Source organism: Diuraphis noxia, unplaced genomic scaffold (genome assembly GCF_037042655.1).
Source record: "Diuraphis noxia isolate RWA-SAM2 unplaced genomic scaffold, SU_Dnox_SAM2 contig0004, whole genome shotgun sequence".
In the NCBI taxonomy this organism is placed as follows: Eukaryota; Metazoa; Arthropoda; class Insecta; order Hemiptera; family Aphididae; genus Diuraphis; species Diuraphis noxia.
The window spans coordinates 5,779,575-5,804,043 of NW_028301714.1; the positions used below are offsets into that span (position 1 = coordinate 5,779,575).

At 28.2% G+C, this 24,469-nt stretch overlaps 3 protein-coding genes and 1 pseudogene across 6 annotated transcripts; 1 reads left to right on the plus strand and 3 right to left on the minus strand.

The window, feature by feature from the left end:
- Positions 1-79: 79 nt before the first annotated feature.
- Positions 80-9,514, minus strand: LOC107167903 (uncharacterized). 4 transcript variants are annotated; one of them, XM_089225370.1, is made up of 8 exons: positions 9,410-9,514; positions 8,188-8,309; positions 6,407-6,485; positions 6,260-6,315; positions 6,081-6,116; positions 3,285-3,399; positions 2,857-2,924; positions 80-293 (listed from the first exon to the last, which is right to left on the minus strand). In XM_089225370.1, exons 1-8 carry the CDS (start codon positions 9,438-9,440, stop codon positions 270-272), a joined length of 531 nt encoding a protein of 176 aa, XP_089081496.1. In that variant the 5' UTR covers positions 9,441-9,514; the 3' UTR covers positions 80-269. The 4 variants fall into 4 exon arrangements, with proteins under 4 accessions (XP_089081496.1, XP_089081497.1, XP_015372601.1 ...); XM_089225371.1 differs by lacking the exon at positions 8,188-8,309 and adding an exon at positions 7,670-7,794 and having other exon boundaries at positions 9,410-9,500; XM_015517115.2 differs by lacking the exon at positions 9,410-9,514 and having other exon boundaries at positions 8,184-8,309.
- Positions 9,515-18,167: 8,653 nt separating this feature from the next.
- Positions 18,168-18,893, minus strand: LOC107171163 (histone H3-like). The gene has a single exon (XM_015521398.2). It carries the CDS (start codon positions 18,830-18,832, stop codon positions 18,422-18,424), a length of 411 nt encoding a protein of 136 aa, XP_015376884.1. The 5' UTR covers positions 18,833-18,893; the 3' UTR covers positions 18,168-18,421.
- On the plus strand, positions 18,831-19,514 carry LOC107171162 (histone H4-like). Its single transcript, XM_089227382.1, has one exon. The coding sequence runs from the start codon at positions 19,110-19,112 to the stop codon at positions 19,419-19,421; it is 312 nt and encodes a 103-aa protein (XP_089083508.1). The 5' UTR covers positions 18,831-19,109; the 3' UTR covers positions 19,422-19,514.
- A 2,258-nt stretch (positions 19,515-21,772) lies between these two features.
- LOC107167895 (histone H2B-like) lies at positions 21,773-22,189 on the minus strand (annotated as a pseudogene).
- Positions 22,190-24,469: the final 2,280 nt, after the last annotated feature.

The following is a 24,469-nucleotide window of genomic DNA, read 5'->3' on the forward strand; positions in this document are numbered from 1 at the left end:
ATTGTTATATTATATAGGTATTGGAAGGAACGAAAAAAAATGTACGATGTACCGTCTGTTAATAATAAATTGTTGTAAATGAAAAAAAAAACATGATAATTTATTGTAACGTGCATTTGAATTTTTAATACCTACACACAATATGTTCTACAATTATTATACAAATCACATATTATTATCATTATTAAAAAAAAAAAACACTTCAGACTATAAAACTAATGTTCCTTTGTGCTCGAGATCTATCAGCTGCTGATTGAAGGTGACGATGTCTATAGTGGTAGATACTCTAAACTCTGAAAACAAATAAAACATATTTATGTTAACACTTTAATAATGATATATATACGGCGGAGGAAGGTAAACTGAGTAGATTGAATGCATAGAGAATCTTGTTAAAACAGTGTAATTCACTAACTATGCTGACTCCCATAAATTTCTTTAATGACGAATATAATAAAATTTGGACTTTTAGAACTTTATAACAACCTTAAAATTATATATCAAATATGTTATCCCATTCAAAGAGTGTCCTTAAAAATGTATTATTTCGGAAATAACCATCGTAAACTGTTAAGTAGATTTTTTTTAAGTTGTTGATATATACAATTAAAAATTTGTACGAGTTGTTTTTAAACTTGTAAATTTTATATACTATGGTATGAATTATGGTCCTTGATAAATGATCCAAAGATATGATGATTTAAAATTATGCCAGTAATTAGTATTTTTATAACTAGGTACCCATTTATTAGCAGATTATAATGATTGTAAAAATTTCCGAATGTTACAAGTAAAAACTAATAAATATTGCGTAGGTATTATATTTTATATTTTATGTAAAACAATTATTAAGGATTACTACTTTCATTAGTCCATTAAGTTATTAAGTTTAATAACTCAACATCTAGTCAAACAAACCTCAAATTCCGAATTTGATTTTGGACTCTTTTTTTTTTTAAACCCAAACACAAGTTTTACCTGGATATTCATTAAATTACATAAAAACATTTTAATAACTGAAAATATGTTTTTTAAGTATAAATAAAAATACCAAAATAATCATAATTCGATTTAGCGATAAATGGGTGGAACGCAATCGATAAGGTTTACATAAATATTACTAAGCGTGTGCAAATCCCCCGTCCGTCGTATCGGTTTATTACAATTCACGATGCCTACAATATACATTATAATTATTAATTTAAATGATATCGAAATCACACGTGCAACAGATTATAGTCGTAATTATAAATATAAACGGTCGTTATAATTTCAATGAAAATCTTATAAGTGTAACATTTTACGGCTTCGGACGCCGTTAAACTATTAACTATTATAACTCGATAATAGTACTGTTAAACCGATTCCATTAGTATTTGATTCTAAAAAAAAATATTGAGCATTTAAAATACTTGGTCACACGTTTATAATAATTCGTGGTAATAATAACGAACGTTTGTGAAGAACAATCAAACGATAATTGATTTTTAATCATACAACTGTCCCAGTGATTAAATTATTTCATCATAATGCATTGAAAACTATATTTCCGTGACTAATTTATCCTAAAATTACCAAGATTTACAATATTAACTACCTAAAAACAGTTATCAACTAGGTATTTCGAAATTGTCAGTGTCAATTAAGTAGAATTAACCATAACGCACATTTAACTGTAATTAATAATAATTATGGGCGTTTTTTTCTTAACTCACAGTACCTAACCGTAAATTGTTTTCATAATCGAATATATTATTTATCATCATCGTTCAAAATACGATCATGAACGAAGCATATGATTTATCAGCAACCGTTATTGTTATGTCTGGTAGCATAATCAAAGGCCCGTCAATAGTTAAAATAACAAATCTAAATTATTAGGTATTTTTTCAATCATTTAACAAACGTGTAACTTCCTGAAACATTAATTAGTTATAATTGAAAACAAAAAATAATGAACTATTTTTAACTGAATGAAATTTATATTTTTTTTAATTAATTTTTTTTCTTAATTCAAGTTAATTCGTTCATTAAATTATCCACCATCAGTGCCTATCAATGTATAACAACAGATTGTGAAAACTAAAAATTATCTCACCAAAAAGCTATAACAAACATTTTTAGACTTGATGTTCGATCCTCACAGCTGCTTTTCTACCCATAAAAATGGTAATGGTAAAACGGTAAAAGTTTATCCGAAAAATTAACAAATTAAAGATCAAATTTTTCCAGTAAGATTCGGTCAGTTTTACAGAAATGTTGAAAACATTTGAACTTTAAACCCGTCTGGTTAATTGTTTTAAAGTATAACTTATCAATGTTATTAGTAAAATTTAGTAGTATTGATTTCAATCAGACATTATTTGAATTTAAAATAGAATACATTTACGATTAATCAAATATTTAATATCAGTTTTCGTTTTTGATTTTTAATTCGCAGTAATATTAAAACACTTAATTGGAATGTTTTTTGACTTTTGTAATAAAAAATTGATACGTAATTGATCACAAAAATAAAATATTATGGAGATTGGTTGAAAACATCACCAACTTCAAAACTGAAAGATCATAAATAAAATCATTTTATTCATCTAAAAGTATATTGAGGCCAATAAATTTTAAATTTTCACAATTTTATTCACTGTTTCTATATTATATTACTAATAAACTATATGATATTTTTGAGTTACTTTATCATATTATGTTTATGGGCAATACATTATCAAGTTGAGTTTTCAATAAACATATTATTAGTTAACGATAAGGTATTGAAACAAAATAATATTATATAATAGTGTGCCATTAGCAAACAAATTTATTGTTTGTAAATCAATTATATAATTGTTATTTACTCACTTTAGGATCAACGTGATGCGCGCACTTTATGAAGTTATATGAAGCCTGACAGAGTTCTTCACCATTATCTAAAACCAAGCAAATTTATATAAAAACAAAACGTCAATCAAGCGAAATAATAATATAAGTAGGTAGGTAAACAGTTCAGCTGTACAATGCCATAATAGTACCTACCTATCTCTATTTTTCTTAATATTTTGCAAAATAATTGTTTTCATAAAGTATTTCAGGCTTAACGACTTTGTAATTGCTGTGTTTTCTTAGTGTGAACACTTTTTAAATAATTGTGTGATTCCAAAGATGATTTGGACAGAAAGATTCACAACGAATTGTTAAAAATGATTATGTATAAAAGTTATTTTTGATATGAATGTTGGTTTTATTGTGTTTTGACATTGTACAGCCGAGTTGTTATAATATACGATTACCTTTTCCGATACACTGCTCAATAACTGGTAAAAAAATGCTGTACACATTCGGTGGAGCCATCATTGACATTTTGTCTTTGAATATTTTTTTATCAAGAGATCCTTTTTGATTGATCTAAATGTATTTACACATGGTGTTATTGTTATTATTTTTATTGTAGCTATGTATTAGAGTATCAACGTTTTTGACACATTTAACAAAATACAATACCATATTATTTAGTTAAACTAATAATTTGTACACGGAATGATTCAGCAATGTACTGGTTTTGCAGTTTTCAATTATATAATTTAAGATCCATATTTTCGAATATTTATTTGATTTTGTATACAATTTAAGGAGTAGGTATTTTATGCGATACCTAATTTTCATTTTAAATGAAAATCATCTCTTATTATCCTTTATCGTGTAAATTGTTAAATATATATATATATTTTTTTTTTTTTTGAAAATGTTGAGGTAAATAGGTACTTAAATCAAAATTCAAATTTTATCTAGTTTACGAGTTATTGAAATAAATATATTAAGGATAGTATAGTCCCTGGCAATATTTTACAAAAATAGAAAACAGAAATATTTAATCTAGTTATATTTTAAATTTAAAAACAAATTTACCTACAGAGAAAAATTTTAAATAGATATTTCAGAGTTTTAAAATGATTGTAAGTTTTTAAATCATTGATGGTATGAAACAATTTTTAAATAACATAATCCTTGAGTATATTCACAAAATTCAATATTTTGGATTTGAATTAATTTATTATTAACAGAACAAAATTGGTGAATCACTCTGTCTTATTTTATTGTTATAGAATTTTCTTAGTCTGCGAATTCAAAACACAAGCAAGAGGATGTTATATTATTTAATTCTTATTGCAGATAGCGACTCTCAATAAAGTGCACATCATACATATAATACAAAATAAACTAATTAAAACTACAACGACAAAGTTGATTCTTTTTCCTATTTGGAACAATATAACGACCAAATGCTATATTAAATATATTATATATTATAAATTAAATATTAATATTGTTCTGTTTAACAATCTAATAATATTATTATGTTTAGAATAAATAGGCGAAAATTCGAGGGGAAAATGTAACCACAGGTTAATTTTTTAAACTGTTATTCGTGTCTTGTTATATTATCATCATCACTTTCAAATATCATAAATATAATATGTGTTATTAATAGAATAAAAATTAAATGCAAATTTCGAATAAGAAGCACACGTCATGAGTGGCACTTGACTGGAAACAGGGGAAAAATATTTAAAAAAATAAAATTACCCAATTAACAGTTTTAATTAATCATCATAACTTACATTTAATTTTATCATAATAATAATATTAATACTATAGATGATATTATATTACGTATTAGTTAATAACTTCGAATTTACGAAAGTTTACTGCATAAAGTATTTTAATAACATATGATAATTTATATTATGTTTTTTGTTATTAATATAAGTACTCAGTTATTGGAAGGTAAATATATTATTGTCATAACAGGACGAACAATATAAAGTTTTCTAATCTAATATGATTAAGAATTTCTTATTTATAGAATTATATATATATATATATACATAGAACATTTGATAACAACAAGACGAAATCAAACAAACAATAAAAAAACTGCCCACGGTCCATAGCTATTTGTGAATCTATATTAAAAAAGTATATTAATACATAGTAGTTATTTATATGAGATAATAATAATATAGGTAATGTCATTGAAATTAAAATTATTCTAATCTGTATTGAAAAGTAAGAGGGCATAATAAAAAACAAAAAAAAAATATGGTTTATTTGATGATTGTTCACCTATCTAATGATATTTATTTATATAATGAAATATGTTTATACAAAATCCACACAAAGTTATTCAGTGTTAACAGTTTTCATAGATTACAACGTACTTAGGGTAAAATATTATGAGCAAAATAGGTAGGCAAACATTGTCCTAATTGAACTTATAATAATCCGTTGTATTTGTAGCATAATTCAATTAAAATAAATTAATAATTACAGTAATATTATAAAATGGCATGTCAGTTAAATTTAAATTATTTGTGTACATCAAAACAGAATATCAAAAAATCATTTTATTGTTTTAAATGAACATGTATGTGATATTAAAATTAGCTATTACGAAAATTGAAGTAGGTACTTGCATAACTTTATCAATAACATCATGTTATATTATCCTATTTTCATAATATTCAATCTTTTTAAATGTTTGTTGTTTAAATTTATAAAAAAAATTGATAATAATGTGTCAACTACTCGAAATATTGCTAATGGATAACTCAATAATTTTATTATTCATTGGGAATTTTATAGTCTGAATTCATTATGAATCGTTATTCGACCAATGTGAATGTGTAAGTTTATACTGACTGTAAGATTTCGTATAGTACCTACAGAGAAATCATGAAAAATACTTATAAATAATGTTTACACATGCAAAATATAATAAATATACACATAGGTTTTATACATTATGACTTATGAATCTATACGTTTCCTTAATGTAGTTAATAGCCCCTTAAAAATATTATCACTGGCATGCTCTTAAAAGTTTGTACCAATTTATGCGTTGTATATTATGTGCGATTATATCTTACTATATGACACTAAAACATTATACTTAATACTTTTTGAGTAGAAAATGGCTATTATAATAATAATAATAGTTACCTATTACAATATACCGATTTATTATTTAGATATACTTATATTATAGGTACGCATAATACATAATATTATAATAAATAAGTACTTACCAATTGCATAGTTTTGAAATTACAGGAAAAGTAACACTAAAACAACAATCATCATTATATAATATAATTATTACAATTAAAACTATTTGAAATACATTTAAATTTTAAAATAACGAATTATGAGTCATTTTGTAATATGCACGTTTAATAATTGTCAGAGAAATTAAAAATGCTGTTACTTTTATGTTGTTGTTGTCCTCCGGAAATATTCCTTTCTTGATGTTGGAAAATACGTCTGTGATTTATTAACCATCATATGTAACATAAGATCAGTATGGATAAATTAAAATGCTCGTTTTAAAAAATATTATGTATAAATTCTTTACCCTCTTCAACTGCATATTTCTTGGAGCATACGGATTTCAACATCTGTTGTGTTTTTTTAATGGCTGCTTCACTCAAGTACTATAAGAGTTAAAATGTTGAAAATAATATTGGTACAATATTGTTAATAATAAATTCAGTTGTATTATACTTAAACTTAAGGATTTGTAATGATTTATACTCATAATATGATATTTTTTGGTGTAAAAATGTACAATATAATTATAAGACTCTGTATAGTATACATGTGGTCACCACTCACCATTTACCATCTTTGAAGGGCCAAATAAGGAATCTTGAAAAATTGTTTGTGGACCATCATTATTAAAGACGTTGGTAAAAATCAATGAACAAAAATGATAAACTATAACACCAGAACGTATAATATTATCGATTTTTACTTTTTATTCTTGTCTGTGCCCTGTGGACCAGATAAAATTGGTCCGCGGGCCGCCATTTGGTGACCCCTGGTAAATTTAAATATCTATCTTTTAGTTGACAATCTTACGCCTGTTCCTTGAACTATAATAATAATCAGGTGCATAGGGTAGAGCGACCATATTATATTTTGTTCCTACGATAGGTATTATTATTTTAACCAATACACAAAATATGAAATTGTTTTTTTCCTGTGGCCATAACATTCGTATTGTTAACGTTTATTTCTTTGAATCATCGTACAGTTTAAATGACGAATGTTATACTAAATCATTGCTAATTTATTCAGAAGTTAAAGATAATAATTTTTTGGTTAGACTCTAGAATTATTATATAATTATTTTTTAATAAGAATTAAAAACCACACTTATTGATTACCTATGTCAAACAGTAAAATAAAGATCCAAAAGCTATGGTACACGTCCTATCAAACATAATATTTTTCGGTGAAATCAAATAACGTTTCAGCCATTCGCTTTGCAATAATAGCTTCGTTAAATTACTATCAAGGGCCCATCGTAAAATATGTTGCCAAGATCAAATCTAAATAAATAAAATATGATACTGAATATTATCTTATAATAATATATATTATTAAATCTTGGATTGACAGAGGGTAATTATTATAAACGGAGCAGAAATGTGCAACGGAACGTTTCAAAAACGCATATTATAATATTAAAATTCGTATGAAGATTATAATATATACGACAATGTATTTTTTTTTCAACGATTATATCTGTATTCTATTTGAATATTTTTAAAAATTCCGTGGAAATAGTTTACCTAAGTGACATAAATTTAAAAGTGAAAATAACAATACTCACAGCGTCGCAATCATTCAAAATGGTCGCCGCTATTATGGTGAGCAAAACCAACGTCGTTGGTAACATATTCATTTTTTTCTGATCCTGCATACTTCAGCTGAGTTCCTTTTCTATTTGCACTTCATCTGCGTGTAAACTATTATTGAGGTTTATTGGAACTTTATAAGTAATACTCGATAGTCGTGACCTTCAGACAACGACGCCGGTTCGTACAAAATAATGTATTTTAATAATACTAACACAATTATTACAAAAATTACAAAAATTACGAGCTATGTACTGTGTTATTAATAACTAATAAATGATATTATACACTGCGCGATAACAATGACTACATTATACAGAGCACCCGAATATAATGACGAGTTGTGTGACACGTGATTTTATGTCAGATGGTTTGATTGTCACTCAACCGTACGATACGCATATAATTATTGGTAAGTTCCCGCCTTACATTGTAAGGCATATTAACATGCATTAATATAACTACCTAATATTATAATAATATACCTACTAACTGCATAGCTGGTCACATAATCGATAGATACGCTCGAAAAACGCGTCGGTATCATTTTTGATGCTGACGTAAAATATGAGCCAAGCGCACCAATAAGATGTGTCTTGGATTCGATACATTTATCTGTGAATATTAATTATACAGTCAGATTAATAGTATAACGATAGGTCATACCAACATCCTGATCTGACGTTATTTGCCTATTACACATCATTATTCACGCAAAACCGTGAACTAAACTATATCCCCTAGTTTATCTTTCAATTTAAATAACAAACAAATTTAAGTACATACGTCTTATAATAAAAAAAAAAATTAAATACCTATCTAACTCAAGTTTAGTATCTCTATAATGGGTAAACTATCAAGAAACAATGTGAAAACTGGAATATTTATATAACACCAGTTTTCAACAAAATCTAAATTGTTTTTTGTTGTTATATTTAAAAAAACAAAACCGTAGAAGCTTGATGTTTTCAACAAATATTTAAACTATCAATGAAATTATTTTAAAAATGTTATGATCATTTAAAATTAATTATTCAAGTCTATAGACATTTTAGTTTTGATTTTTTTTTAAAATTATTTTTCCATTTATATTAAAAAAAAATATCATTTTTGTTGCCCATTATGTTCATAATATAATTAATATCAATTAAATTATAATTTTTTAAAGATTAATGTACGATTAATTTTATTAAAAGCGTTTACTATCAAAATTCTCGCCGATGAACGTGAAATATGTTTTGGTAAAATAAATTATGTTTTTCAATAAACTCGTTAATCTATGCCTAATATGTTTTAACTATAATAGTAATAATATTTTGATTTAAATAATATAATGCAATACAATATCGTTAGAAATTTAATAAGCAGACAAAAAGTTTCTGCTCAGAATCGTTTTTATACATCGTTTAAAATGATTAATTAATTAATTACAATATTTAACAATCCGTTCATTGACTTACTCAATAGCAAGGTACACTCGACATCTATAAATTATAATAGCCATACAGCAGAATAACTTTTCATATATATATATCTTTTTTTTATTCTTATAAAATAATATATTTAGTATTGTGGATCAATTGGACAACATATTTAATAGTAATTAAGTATATTATATAATTTTATGATGTAACGTACATACCTTGAATACCTACATTCGTACCTATATAATTAATATTACTATTCTGACTATAATATAGCAATAATTGTCTTACCAAATTGTTTATTGAAACAGATCACCGACATATTTTTAATTCAACTCGTTAGATGATTGAGAACAAAACTGAGTTCGACAATACGTTTGTGTTGATCGTGTATAACTGAAAAAAAAATCAATAATGCTATTAATGAAGATGCTCATTATTTAAAAATCGTTATCTTGAATGCATTTTAATTTATATGTTACGTTCAGTGATAATCGTTTAATCGTGTTTCTATATTCTTAAATGTTGTTCATTGAAACACATTTTTATAAACGTATGATAAATAATATTATATTTCAGCGACAACATTTGATTCTTAAATAAATGTTTAACATTTTTTTTAACTATGATATATAATATAATATAATAAATAAAAAGTAGTATAAAAAACAAACACATGAAACACATCAGTCAATATTGATTAATAATATCAAGAATACAATTAGGATCCAACACGATCCAAATTTGGAATGCTTAATATTTGAACTTTGACAATGTTATCATACTCGATAAAGGGATGAAAATTGTTATATTATTCTAGTAGTAACAATGTCTAGGTACTCTTTATTTCAGGTCATACTTATTTGCAATTGTAATACTAACGATGAAATAAAAAGTGTCGAAACATTAAACAAATTTGGAATTTTAAACATAAAAACTTAACTTTTTGCAACAAATAATTGAATATATATTGACCAAGTACATATATACATCTATTACGAGTTAGCAAAAAAAAAATGTATTAAATATACCTATAAGGTTTTGTAAGTCTGTTAAAAATCAAATAAATTTATATGCTGTTTGTAGTAAAGGACTTTTTCAAATATTAGTTTACTAAAGTTATTAAATATTATGGTACTTTTTTCGCTTAATGCTATATTAAAACATGAGATTTATAGTTTGGTTAACTCTTTCTAGCAATCAGCATAATATTATGTATAAATTGTAAAATATTAGTTGTATCAGTGTTATAATTACCAATTATTTACTATTGTTATAAAGTTAAAAGATTATCTCACAATTCTATTAAATCAATAATGATAATAGATACATTTATTAAATTATTTTATAAAAAAAAATGTATTTATTTGGGAAAAAGAATATCATTCATTGGGTTCTAAATATTTAAACTGGAGGAATTTTAACCCATTTAAAATAAAATGTATACGTGACGTCTTATAAGCATTAAACTTACGTAATATGTTATAGCCTCATAATAGGTATAATTTTATATTGTAACAACTCAAATTGCTGACAGAAAATGCAGTACTTAGATTAGTCATAAATATTTGTATTAAACGGTTCACATTATATAATATTTATTATATAATTTAGACAATTATGTACCTATTATTATTATATAATTGTCTATTGAACAATAGTTAATAAAATAATTGGCACTCGAATATCCACAGCTATCATGGTTCGTACCTATAATAGTTTCATAGTTTAAGTTATCCTATATGTTAATTTGTTGGAGCAAAATAGCAAATGGAAGGTAAGTGCTTAAATATTTTATGCTAAATTTCATAGTTGAAGTGAATTTGAAGCAACTCAAAATCATATAATAATAATAGTAGATATGAAGAAAATTAACAACAGATTCACTAAGAAATTCATTTTGAAATCAATTAAACAAAGGATCTTGCCCATATAACAAACATAATATTACATAGTTTAAATAGCATATTAAGCTAAATATAAGACTTTAATTTGTAAGTCAACAAATTTAAAAATCACTTTAAAAAAAATGTAGGACTGAAAAACTTCAAAAATTGGACTAAAAATTATAATGTTTTAATTATTTTTGATATTTTATTATTATAATAAAGTATTGTTTGACAAAATGTATTAAATAATTTTTTATAAAAATATCTATCGGCGTGAATGTAGAAAATTACATTCAGTCATTATTATAATAAGTACTATACGGTCTATACGTATTTTTTAAATCCACATTACTTCATGACATTCTATGGTACAAAAAAAACAACATTTTTATAACTATAAAGCGATTTTTTTATCATACACTTAGAAAAGTGTAAATAAAAAAAAATAAAAACTGAAAAAATGCTTTTAATTAGTAGGTATATATACTTGAAACCAGTGCCGTATTTATAGATGGGCTACGGGATATTTACTCCCTCCCTAGAGTTTTCTGCTAAACATATAATATAGGTATTTACTTTTGATTACAATATAGTATGTTTTCAATATAGATTATAGTTCAAATATTCAGCACGATTTAAAATATAACTTATCGACTATTTAATACCATTTTGAATTTTTTTTTCATGTCAGGCGCATAATATAACAGTAATAACTAATAACTAATAATAATGATGATATTAATAGTATAACATAAATAAAACAAATAAAACATTACATAATAATAGTAAATAAGGTAAAATCGAATTTCAATAAGTAATAAAGTAACACAAATAAAAATAAATAAAAAATAAGATATGAATGTTTAATGTAATAGGTATGGTAATATTGTTGAGTGGTTCAGCGTGTTATTGGTGGATTTAAATTGTTTTGGCCCAAATGCGGGTCTCGTTAATTCCTCGGCTTGTGTCTTTTTGGATGTCTTCTTGGGTGCAGGTTTGGGAGCAAGCTGCAGTGCATGCGATGATGTGTATACAGGCCTGGTCTGTTCTTCTCCGCACATGCACAAGGTGTCAGCGCTATCTAGCAATCTCCATTTTATTAGATTTTCTTTCGTTCGTCCTATTCATGTCCTGATTCCTGAGATCTAACCTGAGTGCTCGCCAAACCGGCCATGTTTCATTATGAACAGGTTCGAGTGACTCGTTCGGCACTCAGCTGATGGTAGGTACTGCTTTTATCATTTCTCCGTCTGGTCGTCCTTCCTGCTTCGGGATGTGTTGACGAGATGGTTTTTGTATAGTTCATAAAACTCTCCCTGGACTCGAGACGAAGGAGTCGTGGAGTTATACCGTATATAGGATGTCGTGGATCTGATGTTATTTCCGTTTTTTCTCAGTTGCGTGGACCTTCTTATTGGTGGAGAAACTACACCCGAAAATATGTATAGTTGTTCAACCAGTGTATTTTTTAGGCAGCCGGTTATGAGTCGACATTTTTAGTATATGATTACCTACCCCATACTGGACTAGCATATTTCCCGCTGAAAAACATAAGGCTAATGCCGTAGTTGTTAATATGTGAGGTTAGAGTATTATAGTATAACAGTCCCGTGAAGAGCCACCGAGCTTCCGTAATATGTCAATTTGGACATTATCAATAACTATTTTAAAATGAGGTATTTAATATTTTACCCGGCCACCCCCCTTTCGCGACAATAAAAATTATTACACGCATAATTTACATTCAGTATTGTTGATCTGCGTGACTACACTTTATAAACTATGAGAAACAGACAACACAATATTATACTGCTTTTTTTTTATTAATAATTCATTATTAAATTATTATTATTTATCGTGAAAGTTACCTATTAATAAAAAATAATAAAATAAAAAATAATCCAAGTTTATTGTTAATACATTAGTTATGTCGACTTAAAGTGTAGAATATGTAATACGAAAACGCAAAATATAAATTTAAATTATGGTTTATTTACATTTTAAATGATAAAAAATGTTGATACCTATCCTGTTAGACAATCCAAAATTATACACAAATATACATTTAATCCATGCCCTACTTATAAAAAATCTTGTCTAGAAAATAACTATATGTATAAAAAAATGAATGTATACACTAAATACTAATACTATAATATAATAATTTATGTAAACAATTTAAATAAAAGTTTTCTTTTTCTTCCTAAATCTTAATAAATCATTATAAGCTAAATGTCTTTATTTCTATATACATAGAAAGGTTCAAAAAAGTTAATTTAGTGTAAATTAATTTACACGAAAGCAACAATATAGTACTCGGTGAATCATTAATTATAAGATATTATCTAACTAAACTTCATTTATCGTGAGTAAAATTAGTTTGTGTTTTTGGCAAAGGTGGTATCTTGAAAAGATCCGTTTTAATAATATATTATAATCTATTAACTAGCAGAAATACAGCTTAACATCTACATTACATATTATTATATTACTAAGGTCAGTTTTTGTTTAAAATGTGAATAACTTAAACGGCCAGTGACATGCGATTTCAGTTGACGTCGTAGGTTAAAATTATTTTCAGAGGAAAAAATCATAACATACCTATATAATATTGTATGATTTAACAAAAATAATAGAGAGCTTAAGAAGATATTGGAGGATTAATGAGTAAGTTACTAAGTTATGAGAATCACAGTTTATAAATTTAAATATTATTAATTATTAATCGTATCTCGTTTAAAAATTGAAATATTATAAAATTACAATATAATATAAACACAAATAAGTATATTATTCTTAGTTCTAAATTTTTATGTTTGATGATATATCAATTTTATTCACTCAGCTAATATTAAAACTGACAGAGAATTGGTTTTGACGAGCTCAAATTTTCTATGGTATAAACGTTTGTGATTTGCGGAGATAATGCGTCATGCAGATTAGACATCATCTTAATATTATTACTAAAGCCTATACTTAAGATTTAAGATGACCAAACCCTGCTTAAGGAGTTTGATATAGGACAATTTAATGCAGATAAGGAAAATTAAATTTTAATCGTCATAAATTGTAATTTTAGTTTCGTTATCATTATGTATGTATAATTTTATTTTGTTGTTAGTAACTTAATATAAAATGTTCCATATTATTCCATGTCGGTACCATTTTATTGATTGTTGGATAATTACGAGATTATGATATATTATGTATCTATGAAAATCGATTTCAGTTTTACATAGCGTTTTGATTTTTTGAAAAAATATGTTATTGTTTCATTTTTTCTAACTTAAATATAATTGTTATCTGGTTGCTGGTACTATTTTTACTAACCTGACTTTACCAGGAAAATAATAATGGAACATAAAATACTGCACTACCTATATCACTGCATCTCATTTTTATAGTGAACCAAACTACCAACTAGATAACTCTACATTTCACGGGAAAATCTACATAGGTGTATCTCGCTTTGATAATTAATTCGACAAAAATTAGCAATCCATCTGTGACTAAAAATATACCCGGATATCACCTTGTTCTACATTTGAAGAATAAACAATTAATTTAATATTATTTTATTTATTTAAAAAATCACAAACCAAACACGGTGGGTCGGTGAGTCTATACTGACGCTGTACTCATAAGCTATACAACGCTGTACTTAATTTGCTGCTGCGTTCCACATCTATAACGAGTTTTTATATTTTTTTACGCGTTTTACTAACGCAATATATTAAGAATGTTAGTGAAATTAGAATTTACAATATCAGCGAGTAATCTTATTTCTTGAATACAGTATCTTAGATTAAAACACTAAAGTAGGTACATAATGAATCTACTATTTAGAATTAAAAATATTTACTTTAATTACCCCTTCTTTTCTTCCTTAGAGGATTATAGGATAAGCAAATTTTACCTTATCTAACCTTAGGATAGACGAGCAACCTAACAAGTTATTAGTTTTATCATATTCAGCTTATGATTTATTCAATAAACAATATCAATTATTTAAAAACCAATAACGAAATATGTTGAGCTCTGTTATAATGTTTATACGAATTATGCAAATAACTGTGTTTACATTGGATTACATTGTAATGATTAAAATAATTCATAAATTATAAATATTAAAGTAAATTTGTTTAATATTCTATCATTTTTATTTCAAAATGTGCAGAGAAATAATAACACGCATACACATCGGCACAAACAAAAAGTTTAAATTATGCATAATTTTAAGTTATAACTCATATATTTTTCTATCTCAAAATAATGGCATTATTTTTTACCAACTAAAAACATACATGTGTTTGATAGAAATATAACATTTAATTAGTAAGAGAGGTTAATAATCTCAGTGAATTTATGGAAGACACGGACACCATTTGCCTCTCTCAATTAGTAAGCCCATAATTCCGAGATCGATATCTCTTTGAAGCATTCTTATAAAGTACTTAGTAAAATTATTCGAATATTTTTTAGGTACTCAAATACGTATTATAAATACTTTTTAAAAAGGTACTTGAAGAAAGTATTTTAAATAATTTCTTAAAAAATATTAATATATGTCAAACATTTATTTTCTTATAATATATTTTCTATTTTAATTTTAATTTTAATTTTAATCACATGAAAAAATAAAATAAATAAATATATATAAATTTTTTTTTTTAATTTTATTATAAAATAATTAAAGCAAATCCATTACAAAATGATTATATGTATCAAAACAAAAAAAAGACAAATAATATTAATTTTTTTTTTTACTGCTAGTTATATTACCTGAAAATCCTAATACTTCATTACAAATCAGATGTGTATATTTTGATAGTTACACTACACCAAATGATAATATGATGCAAAATGACCAAAATGCTCTATAAAATCAAAACACAACACATAAAAATCAACTTATAATTATTAACTATAAGGTTAAAAAATATATTTATAAAAAAAATTGAAAATCTTTTTTTAAGCATTTGCGTATTCGTACTCAAATACTGTTTTTCTTAAGTATTCAAATGCGTGTTTTTAATTATTTTAAAAATAAGTACAGTGAAACCTCTCTGTAATAGAATCGCACGGGACCAAACATTTTTCCGTTATAAAGAATTTTCCATCATAGAAAGGAAGAAATTGCATATATTTTTTGCACTGGGATTATTGAAATTTTCCGTTATAAGGAGGATTCCGTTTAATAGGAGGTCCGTTATAGAGAGGTATTATCAGTGGCGTATTTTGGTTGATTTCTCGGGGGGTGTCAACATTTATTGAACCTCAAAAACAAAATTTTTAGTGTTATTTACTAATGTAAAAATACATTAAATTAATTTTTTAACAAATTAATATGTTAGGAATTGACAAGAAGTTTTACATTTGATAAAAATAGTATACTATAAAATAAGTGACAACACTAATGTCCAATATATTAGGACTTTTTTTTAAATTTCGGGGGGTATCAAGACATGGAGGACATCCCCCCAAAATACGCCACTGGGTATTATTGTATCTGTATCTATATCTATTGAATACTTTTGACGAATATCATTTACAAAACTGATTCAAAGCCAATGAGCCTCAACAACTAACAGTTTCGTCAACGGCCTTTTCGAGCGATGCACGGTGCACTACAATAACAAGTGTTCGACCATCACCAGTCGGGAAATCCAAACGGCCGCTCATTTTAAATTTATATTGTCCGGTGAATTGGCCAAGCACGCAGTCAGCGAAGGCACAAAGGCCAGATAAACTAGCTCAAATGAAAAATACGTTTATTCTATATAGGTAATCTATTTAGATAGGTTCACACTTAAAAATGGTCTTTTCAGAGACATCAAATATTTATTATGCAGTTTTGGTTAATCGCGTTAGTACAAAAAAATGAAAATAAATACCTACTTACATAATACTTATAGTATGATGTTGGTTACAAGTTTTTTTTGGTACCTACATAATTTTATAAAATAATACCTATAGGTATATACTAGGTTATGTAGTATACTACCCAGTTATTAAGTGCCTATATTATAGTTAGATACCTAAATATATTATTACGGCTGACAATGCTTTATATTTCCACCATAGGTAACTTCTATACCTAATTATTATCCGATTCCTGCTAAGTATATTAAAATGTAAATGTTTAAATTAATGAAATAATATTTAAAAAAAATTTTAATTTGTCCTTGTGTAACAAAATATAATTACCCATGCAACATCTCTGATTTATTCACATGTTTTCCGGTATATTGTGTAGTTGTTTACTTATCAAAACGTAAAAAGTACCTATCTCATTACGTTAATAATCGAAAGCATGTAATTAAATAAAAAATGAAACTATAATAGGTATTTTGAAATAATACAGCTGTATTAGATCCATAATCAAAGAGACCATCGACGTACAATGTATAAATTAAGTTATAAGTTATAATAGAATCAACGATAAACAACAAAAATCACGATCACTTTGAAATTTAAGAAAAATATATATATATATAAATATAAAAATAACATAATATTTTGAATCGTTGTCAGTGTCGGTTGTCGTTAAGCTCTGACAAAAATAGACTTATCACTTTTTATGGTATATTATACAAATGTCTTTATCACAATGTTATTGTAATTTATTACATTTTTAGCTGTCCAACATAATATTATATTATATTTTTAATACCTTCAGCATCAATGAATTAAATAATCTTTTGAATATAAATTCAGTCATTAGTTCATTACTCATTATACGGTACCTACCTATAGTCTGTACTAAGGTTGGCATATGGATGAAAACAATGATATCAAGAACCAAAATGTTGATAAATACATTTTATAATTTTATCGTTGATAAGTAAATATTGGTTTTTTTAAATAAGACACGAGCCGTATACAACTATGACAAGAACCGCAAGTTAGCCACTCCTAGTCTACACTTTATATGGTATTCCATTTATCACAATTTTATATCCATAAAATCGAAGGCCCTATTATTTCACAAGTGATGTGATTATATTCCCAATGCACCTTTTTCGCCTGCAGTGGTATAATATCTATTTATTAGGTTGTCCGTTGAAACAAAATTGTAGTCTGGAAGTGATCATTTAATCATTCTATGGATTTTATTGAAAAAAAAAACGCATAGCCCCAACTACCTATTATAACACCAAAATCTTTTAATTACAATGACTAATATTTAAAAATAATAATAATTAAGAGGTACCAATTTACCTGAAGCAATTTTGGATTTATTCATTTAAAATCTATACAATATGAACTATGCATTATTTATATTGATTTGAAATAAAATTATTCTTATGCATACGTTTGTTAGGTATTCGTTGACAGTTTAGTTTAATAATAATTAATTGGAGGCCCTGAAAAGAGCCATTTTAAGAAAGATAGAATCGTTATGTTTATAGATTTAAGCACGTTCTCCACGGATACGGCGGGCCAATTGGATATCCTTGGGCATGATGGTCACACGTTTAGCATGAATGGCGCATAAGTTGGTGTCTTCAAAGAGACCAACCAAGTATGCTTCGCTGGCTTCCTGTAGGGCCATGACGGCGGAGCTCTGGAAACGTAAGTCGGTCTTAAAGTCTTGAGCGATCTCACGTACCAGGCGTTGGAATGGCAGTTTGCGGATCAACAGTTCAGTGCTCTTTTGGTATCGACGGATTTCACGGAGAGCAACGGTTCCCGGACGGTAACGATGTGGCTTCTTAACTCCACCGGTGGCAGGTGCGCTCTTACGTGCGGCTTTGGTGGCCAGCTGCTTCCTGGGCGCCTTTCCTCCAGTAGACTTGCGGGCAGTTTGATTTGTACGAGCCATATTGTCTATACTATATTATGTTGAAACGAAAAGGATTTTGAATACGTCTTATTTGTTGATGAGATCGACACACAATGATATCTGCAGAGTCGAACGTCCCTTACTTATATGGTTTTCTGAGGGCGAGCAGACGTTTCATTGGGCCAGAGGGGTGTGGCCTCGTGCACCCCTCGGTGAACGGTCTGTGGGATCGACGACATAAATACCACGTCACCAACCGATAAGTTATCATTCATCTCGTCTAGATCACAAGCACAATTTTCAGCAATAAGTCATCATGACCGGACGTGGCAAAGGAGGAAAAGGTTTGGGAAAAGGAGGTGCAAAACGGCATCGCAAAGTGCTCAGGGACAACATTCAAGGAAGTACTAAGCCTGCCATCCGTCGTTTGGCTCGGCGAGGAGGAGTGAAACGGATTTCCGGATTAATCTACGAAGAGACACGTGGAGTGTTGAAGGTTTTTCTTGAAAACGTGATCCGTGACGCCGTCACTTATACCGAACACGCAAAGAGGAAGACCGTCACAGCTATGGATGTCGTCTACGCTCTCAAACGTCAAGGCCGCACACTCTACGGATTTGGTGGATAAACCAACGATCGATTAATAATTTACTTCATTACAATTATTTAACTGTTTAAAAACAATTTGTTCATTAAAATGGTCCTTTTCAGGGCCAGTAAATCCAATAAAACCTATAATTTTGTATATTTTCCGGGCTATTAGGCTAGTATAAAGTACATTGCATACTACATAGAGCAGTTTCAATATTATTATTTAAATTTGAATCTCTCCAAATTTAACGCGTATTCGTAAAAATTTAAAAATACACAAAAATGTTATTCATTCATGATAGGTTCAATATATTTTTGCTTTAATAGTCCAAAACCCGAGGTACCCGAGATGGCATTTCTCGCCTACACATCATTATTCAATTAATCAATTAACTATTGGTTGAAATTTATTTATTTTTTATTTGGATTGTTTAAACTTACATTAAATTGTTGAAAAAATTTGTTTGCAATACCTCTTTGTACGAATAAAAAGCGTTCAGTCGATTCTACGGATTTTTGGGGGTACAAATTAATTGAATGTAATTGAAAAATTTCCAGCGCATTTTTTTATTTTGAAAAACTGACTAAAGGCTAGATTCCCTAACATTTATGTGGTTTTATCTCCATTTAAATTCTTTAGCGAAAACTACACAGTGATTGCACAAAATGCCATTTATTTTAACAAATCTGGGTAAGTTAACCATGAATACCGATCTATTCAAAATAGATTTATTGTTCTATGATATTCAACTTCCGAATACTAGGTAACATTAACAAATTTTACAATATCAAGCATTCTAGGTAACAGAGTAAATCGTTTTCTCTTGATTTTGGTTTAGGGTTCAGTCCATAACACCCTCCCCTGAGTCAGCAGGGGCCCTGACTACGGCCTTGAATACAATACTAGTAGTTAATATCAGTAGTTATAATAATATATTGGAGCAATCAATATATCTATATAATAAGAAGATAACTAGCTTTATATGGGCACCGTACATAACTGAACATCTCTCCCCCCCCCCAAAAAAAAAAAAAAAAATACTGCAATCCCATAAGTAGATACTATATTAGTCGAACTATTAATGCTTATTTCATCCATTATTATTCATTAATTATTTTTAGTTTCAATTTTGCCACAAAATAAGTTGGTAGGTATAAAAAATATATAAATATAAATTAAATTTTAATAATAAAATAAAATTAATAATAGATATTAATATTCATATATTCAAAAATGCAATCAAGACTATACTGTCATATTGTTTTTAATGTCCATATAGGAGTCGTTGTGTTATAATCCGTATCTAAATATTAAATTAAATAAATAACAAAAATCGTATACAGCAACGTCATCTAGTGAAGAATTGAGCAGTGGTTCTGAATGTTCTGACTGACTGAATTAAAATAATAATTGTGGAGTTAAAAACGACGTCTGGTGTAGAAGGCGCTAAAGTCATCAACCACAAGCGTTGATCAATTAATATTTGTCGCTATAATTATTTGCAATAAATATATTTTATCATTAAATATAAATTATTCTGTGCTCCTCTTTATTGGGTTACCAGACGTTATTATAAATCTCTTACTTGAATTATTTACCAATATAATTTCACCGAGGTTATTAAATTAAAATAATACAGTAAAGAAATTATAAATTGTTAAACTTTATAAAATATAATATAATATGCATTAATGATTGCAATTCGCTTCTATTTTTCAGTTGTATAATATGTATATATCAAAATTCAATTCTCGTTCTAGTGTACTTATTTGACTTTTCTTGTTCATCTTATTTAAATGTATTTTTGTTGTGTAATTTATATCATAAAATAATATACTTTAATCAAGTGTTTGTCATAATATATAATTTGGGTTTGAAAATGTTAAGAAATTTATTATTGTGAAACATTTCAGTTCTATAATTTACATATGTATTTTTAAATATAATTGTCTATTGTATAATGATAATAATTTTTGGTTAGGTTATTTATATTATAAAATATTCATCATTAATATCTGTATTAGAAAAAAATTTCAATGTTTCTCATTTTTATGAAATATTTCATAACATCATACTATAATATTAATTCAAAATTAAATGTAATAAAAAGTATACACTGTAAATAATATATTGCACCTAAGAACTCCTTGTCCCGCACACGAGTAAACTCATTGTTCTGCCGTTAGTATTCATTCAATACAATTTTAATAAATAAATCGTTTGTGACAGCAATCTGTGTAAATAATAAAATTATTTTCAATTCAGTATTCATTTTAGGTGTGGAAAGTGTTTTACGAGTGACTTCATAAAAGTTAAAAAAAAAAAAATAAGAAATTATAACAGAATTTATATCGTGATTGTTGGCCCTGGAAAAGGCCGTTTAAGGTTTATGATTCGTCGACAGAGAATAACGAGGATTGATCTATTTTTGAAGCTGATGTACTAATATTGGTGACAGCTTTTGTCCCTTCACTGATAAAGTGTTTGGCCAACTCACCGGGCAATAAGAGTCGGACGGTGGTTTGGATTTCCCGAATGGTTATGGTCAAACTTTGTTGCAGTGGGCAAAACGAATTGACTTGGTGGCGATGCGTTCGAACAAATCGTTGACGAATGATGCTCATGGCCTTGAACGAAGCACAGATATCGGGATGTACTTGTTTCAACACTTTATAAAATAATGTAGATGGCGTACGACTCTTTAATCTTGAGCTTGGGCTTTTTGTCGGACTTGACGATATTCTTTTGCGCCTTGCCGGACGACTTCTTCAATGCTTTACCGCGGATTTTCCTCCTGAAGCCATTTTGAATAATATATGTTCACTAGTGGACGATTGAATGTTAAGAGGACGCCACACCCGCATGTGTTGTCTTCGTCGTACAAGTGCGTAGCATAGAAAATTTTACGCTCAGCAGATCACGTTTATCTCCGTTATTTTAAAATTTACGAGTGAATTGACCTATTATAAAAATTAAAGGCAAGAATATTACCGAGTGCATCTCATAGGCTTTTTATTATATTTTAATTTTAAAGCGAGTAATGAGTATTTTAAAATTGTAAATAATTTTTATATCTAAAAATACTCATAAATCGGCTTAAAATTAAAATATAATAAAAAGCCTATGATATGCACTCGGTAATAATCTTGCCTTTAATTTTTATAATAGGTCAATTCACTCTAAATTTTAAAATAACGGAGATAAACGTGATCTGCTGAGCGTAAAATTTGCTATGCTACGCACTTGTACGACGGAGACAACACATGCGGGTTTGGCGTCCTCTTAAAAAAAAAAAGTGTTTGCTTTGCGTTGTTGGTTGGCTTTACCGTTAACTATTCTAGGCTTGCGCCTATACTATTGGATGGAAGTCTGAAGATGGTTAAGCTTGTTTATCGGTTAAGCCATGCAAATGAGTAAGGTTTGGGCTGTTTTTTTTTTTTTTTTGTTTTTTTTTGGTAGTTGGTGGAGTACTGGAGTATGATTTTCACTTCAAAGTCGGATGTGGTCATCATCTATCTCATATCTGAGAAGGAGCTTTTATAGAATATTGATTTAGATCAGTACTGAATAGAGTAATATAGGTACGTTTAGGTGGATTTGAAGTTTGCAGAAACAAAATCAAATTTTTGACGATAGTGGGCATACCGGTCATTATATGCATACCGATGTTTTGGACGGATTCGATACATTTCAAATATGAGGGACAGATGAAAGGGGCACAAAATTACCACAAATTTGCTTTGGGGGATGGATTTACCACAGATTTTATTGTACGGTGAATTAGGTTGCGATATGCCGTTTAAATATTGGTGAAAATACGGTGATGATGACAGTATAAATATGATTGTTTATCGGTTCATAATAATTGAGTACAGTATTATTTCAACACCTATATTTTATGATAATGTTGATTGAAAATAGCATGATTTATTCAGTATTGTTAACTAAACGATGTCATTTTTGTCCGTCGTAACGTATTTTTTTTAACCAATCATAGAATAATTGTCTTGTATTCGACTATATAATAAATGGAACAGTGAGTTGTCACCCCCTACACCTGTTCCAAATGTACATCATCCCTATCCTAACTTACGCCGGAGAAGCATGGGCGCCCTTTGTCAGCTCATCCACTTGGAAGAAAATTGAGGCGGTTCAGACTACAGGCATCAGGATTATTTTAGGTCAGCCGACCTTTGTAAGGAACTCGGTGCTTCTGCACACAATCGACATAAACAGCGTCCGAGAATAAGGCGTTGGGCAACAAGTTGTTAAAGTAAAATTTAAAAAAAAAAAAATCCATCTCCAACTTCAGCTACTAGCAAAGGCAAAAAAGCCTGGAATAGTATATAGGCGAAAGCCGTGCTACCAAGTAAGTAAGTAAGTAAAGTTGTCACCCCACATAAGACTGGTATAGTTAACGGCATAGCCACCCCCCTCAAAGCAAAGCAAAGTTGTCACCCCACTTGGTGTCACTTGGTTTTCACAGGTGGCGAATTAAAATAAACGCAACCAAAACTGTAGGTATCATTTTCGGACGTTCAAATACCACACATGTACCACCATTACTACTCGACAACCACCCCATTAGTAATGGGGCCATTAGCTGGTCCAACCAAGCGAAATATCACGGCGTTACCATAGGGCACAGACTCACCTTCGGCAAACTCATCCTTAACAACACTAAAAAGGCCACCCGCACCCGAGGTATGCTTTACCCAATACTAAACCGCACTAGCCCCGTCCCAAGGACAACAAAACTAACTATTCTTAAACTTTACGTCACTCCAATCCTAACGCACGCTGACTCTTCGTGGGCTCCCTTCATAGGTCCCTCACATTTCACAATGGAAACGCATTGAATCCGTCCAAAACATCGGCATACGTACTATAACGGGTTTGCCTTCCTTCGTTAAAAACTCGGTTCTTCTAAAATCCACTCATTTCAAATCTATTCAAAATTCTATTCGTTCCCAAACCAATTCAATGTTCTACAAAAACTCTTCCTCAAGCACATCTGACTTCTAAGCAAAACTCACACTTCTCCAACTACCAAACGCATAATCAAACCCTACCCATTCACCTGG

Excerpts from the sequence above, each read along its gene's own strand:
- LOC107167903 (XM_089225370.1), bottom strand. The coding sequence starts at position 9,440 with ATGTCGGTGATCTGTTTCAATAAACAATTTG. Across the intron at positions 6,316-6,406 it reads GAAATATGCAGTTGAAGAGG|ACGTATTTTCCAACATCAAG; the intron begins GTAAAGAATTTA and ends AATAAATCACAG. Across the intron at positions 2,925-3,284 it reads TGAGCAGTGTATCGGAAAAG|ATAATGGTGAAGAACTCTGT; the intron begins GTAATCGTATAT and ends GCTTGGTTTTAG.
- LOC107171163 (XM_015521398.2), bottom strand. The coding sequence starts at position 18,832 with ATGGCTCGTACAAATCAAACTGCCCGCAAGTCTACTGGAGGAAAGGCG.
- LOC107171162 (XM_089227382.1), top strand. The coding sequence starts at position 19,110 with ATGACCGGACGTGGCAAAGGAGGAAAAGGTTTGGGAAAAGGAGGTGCA.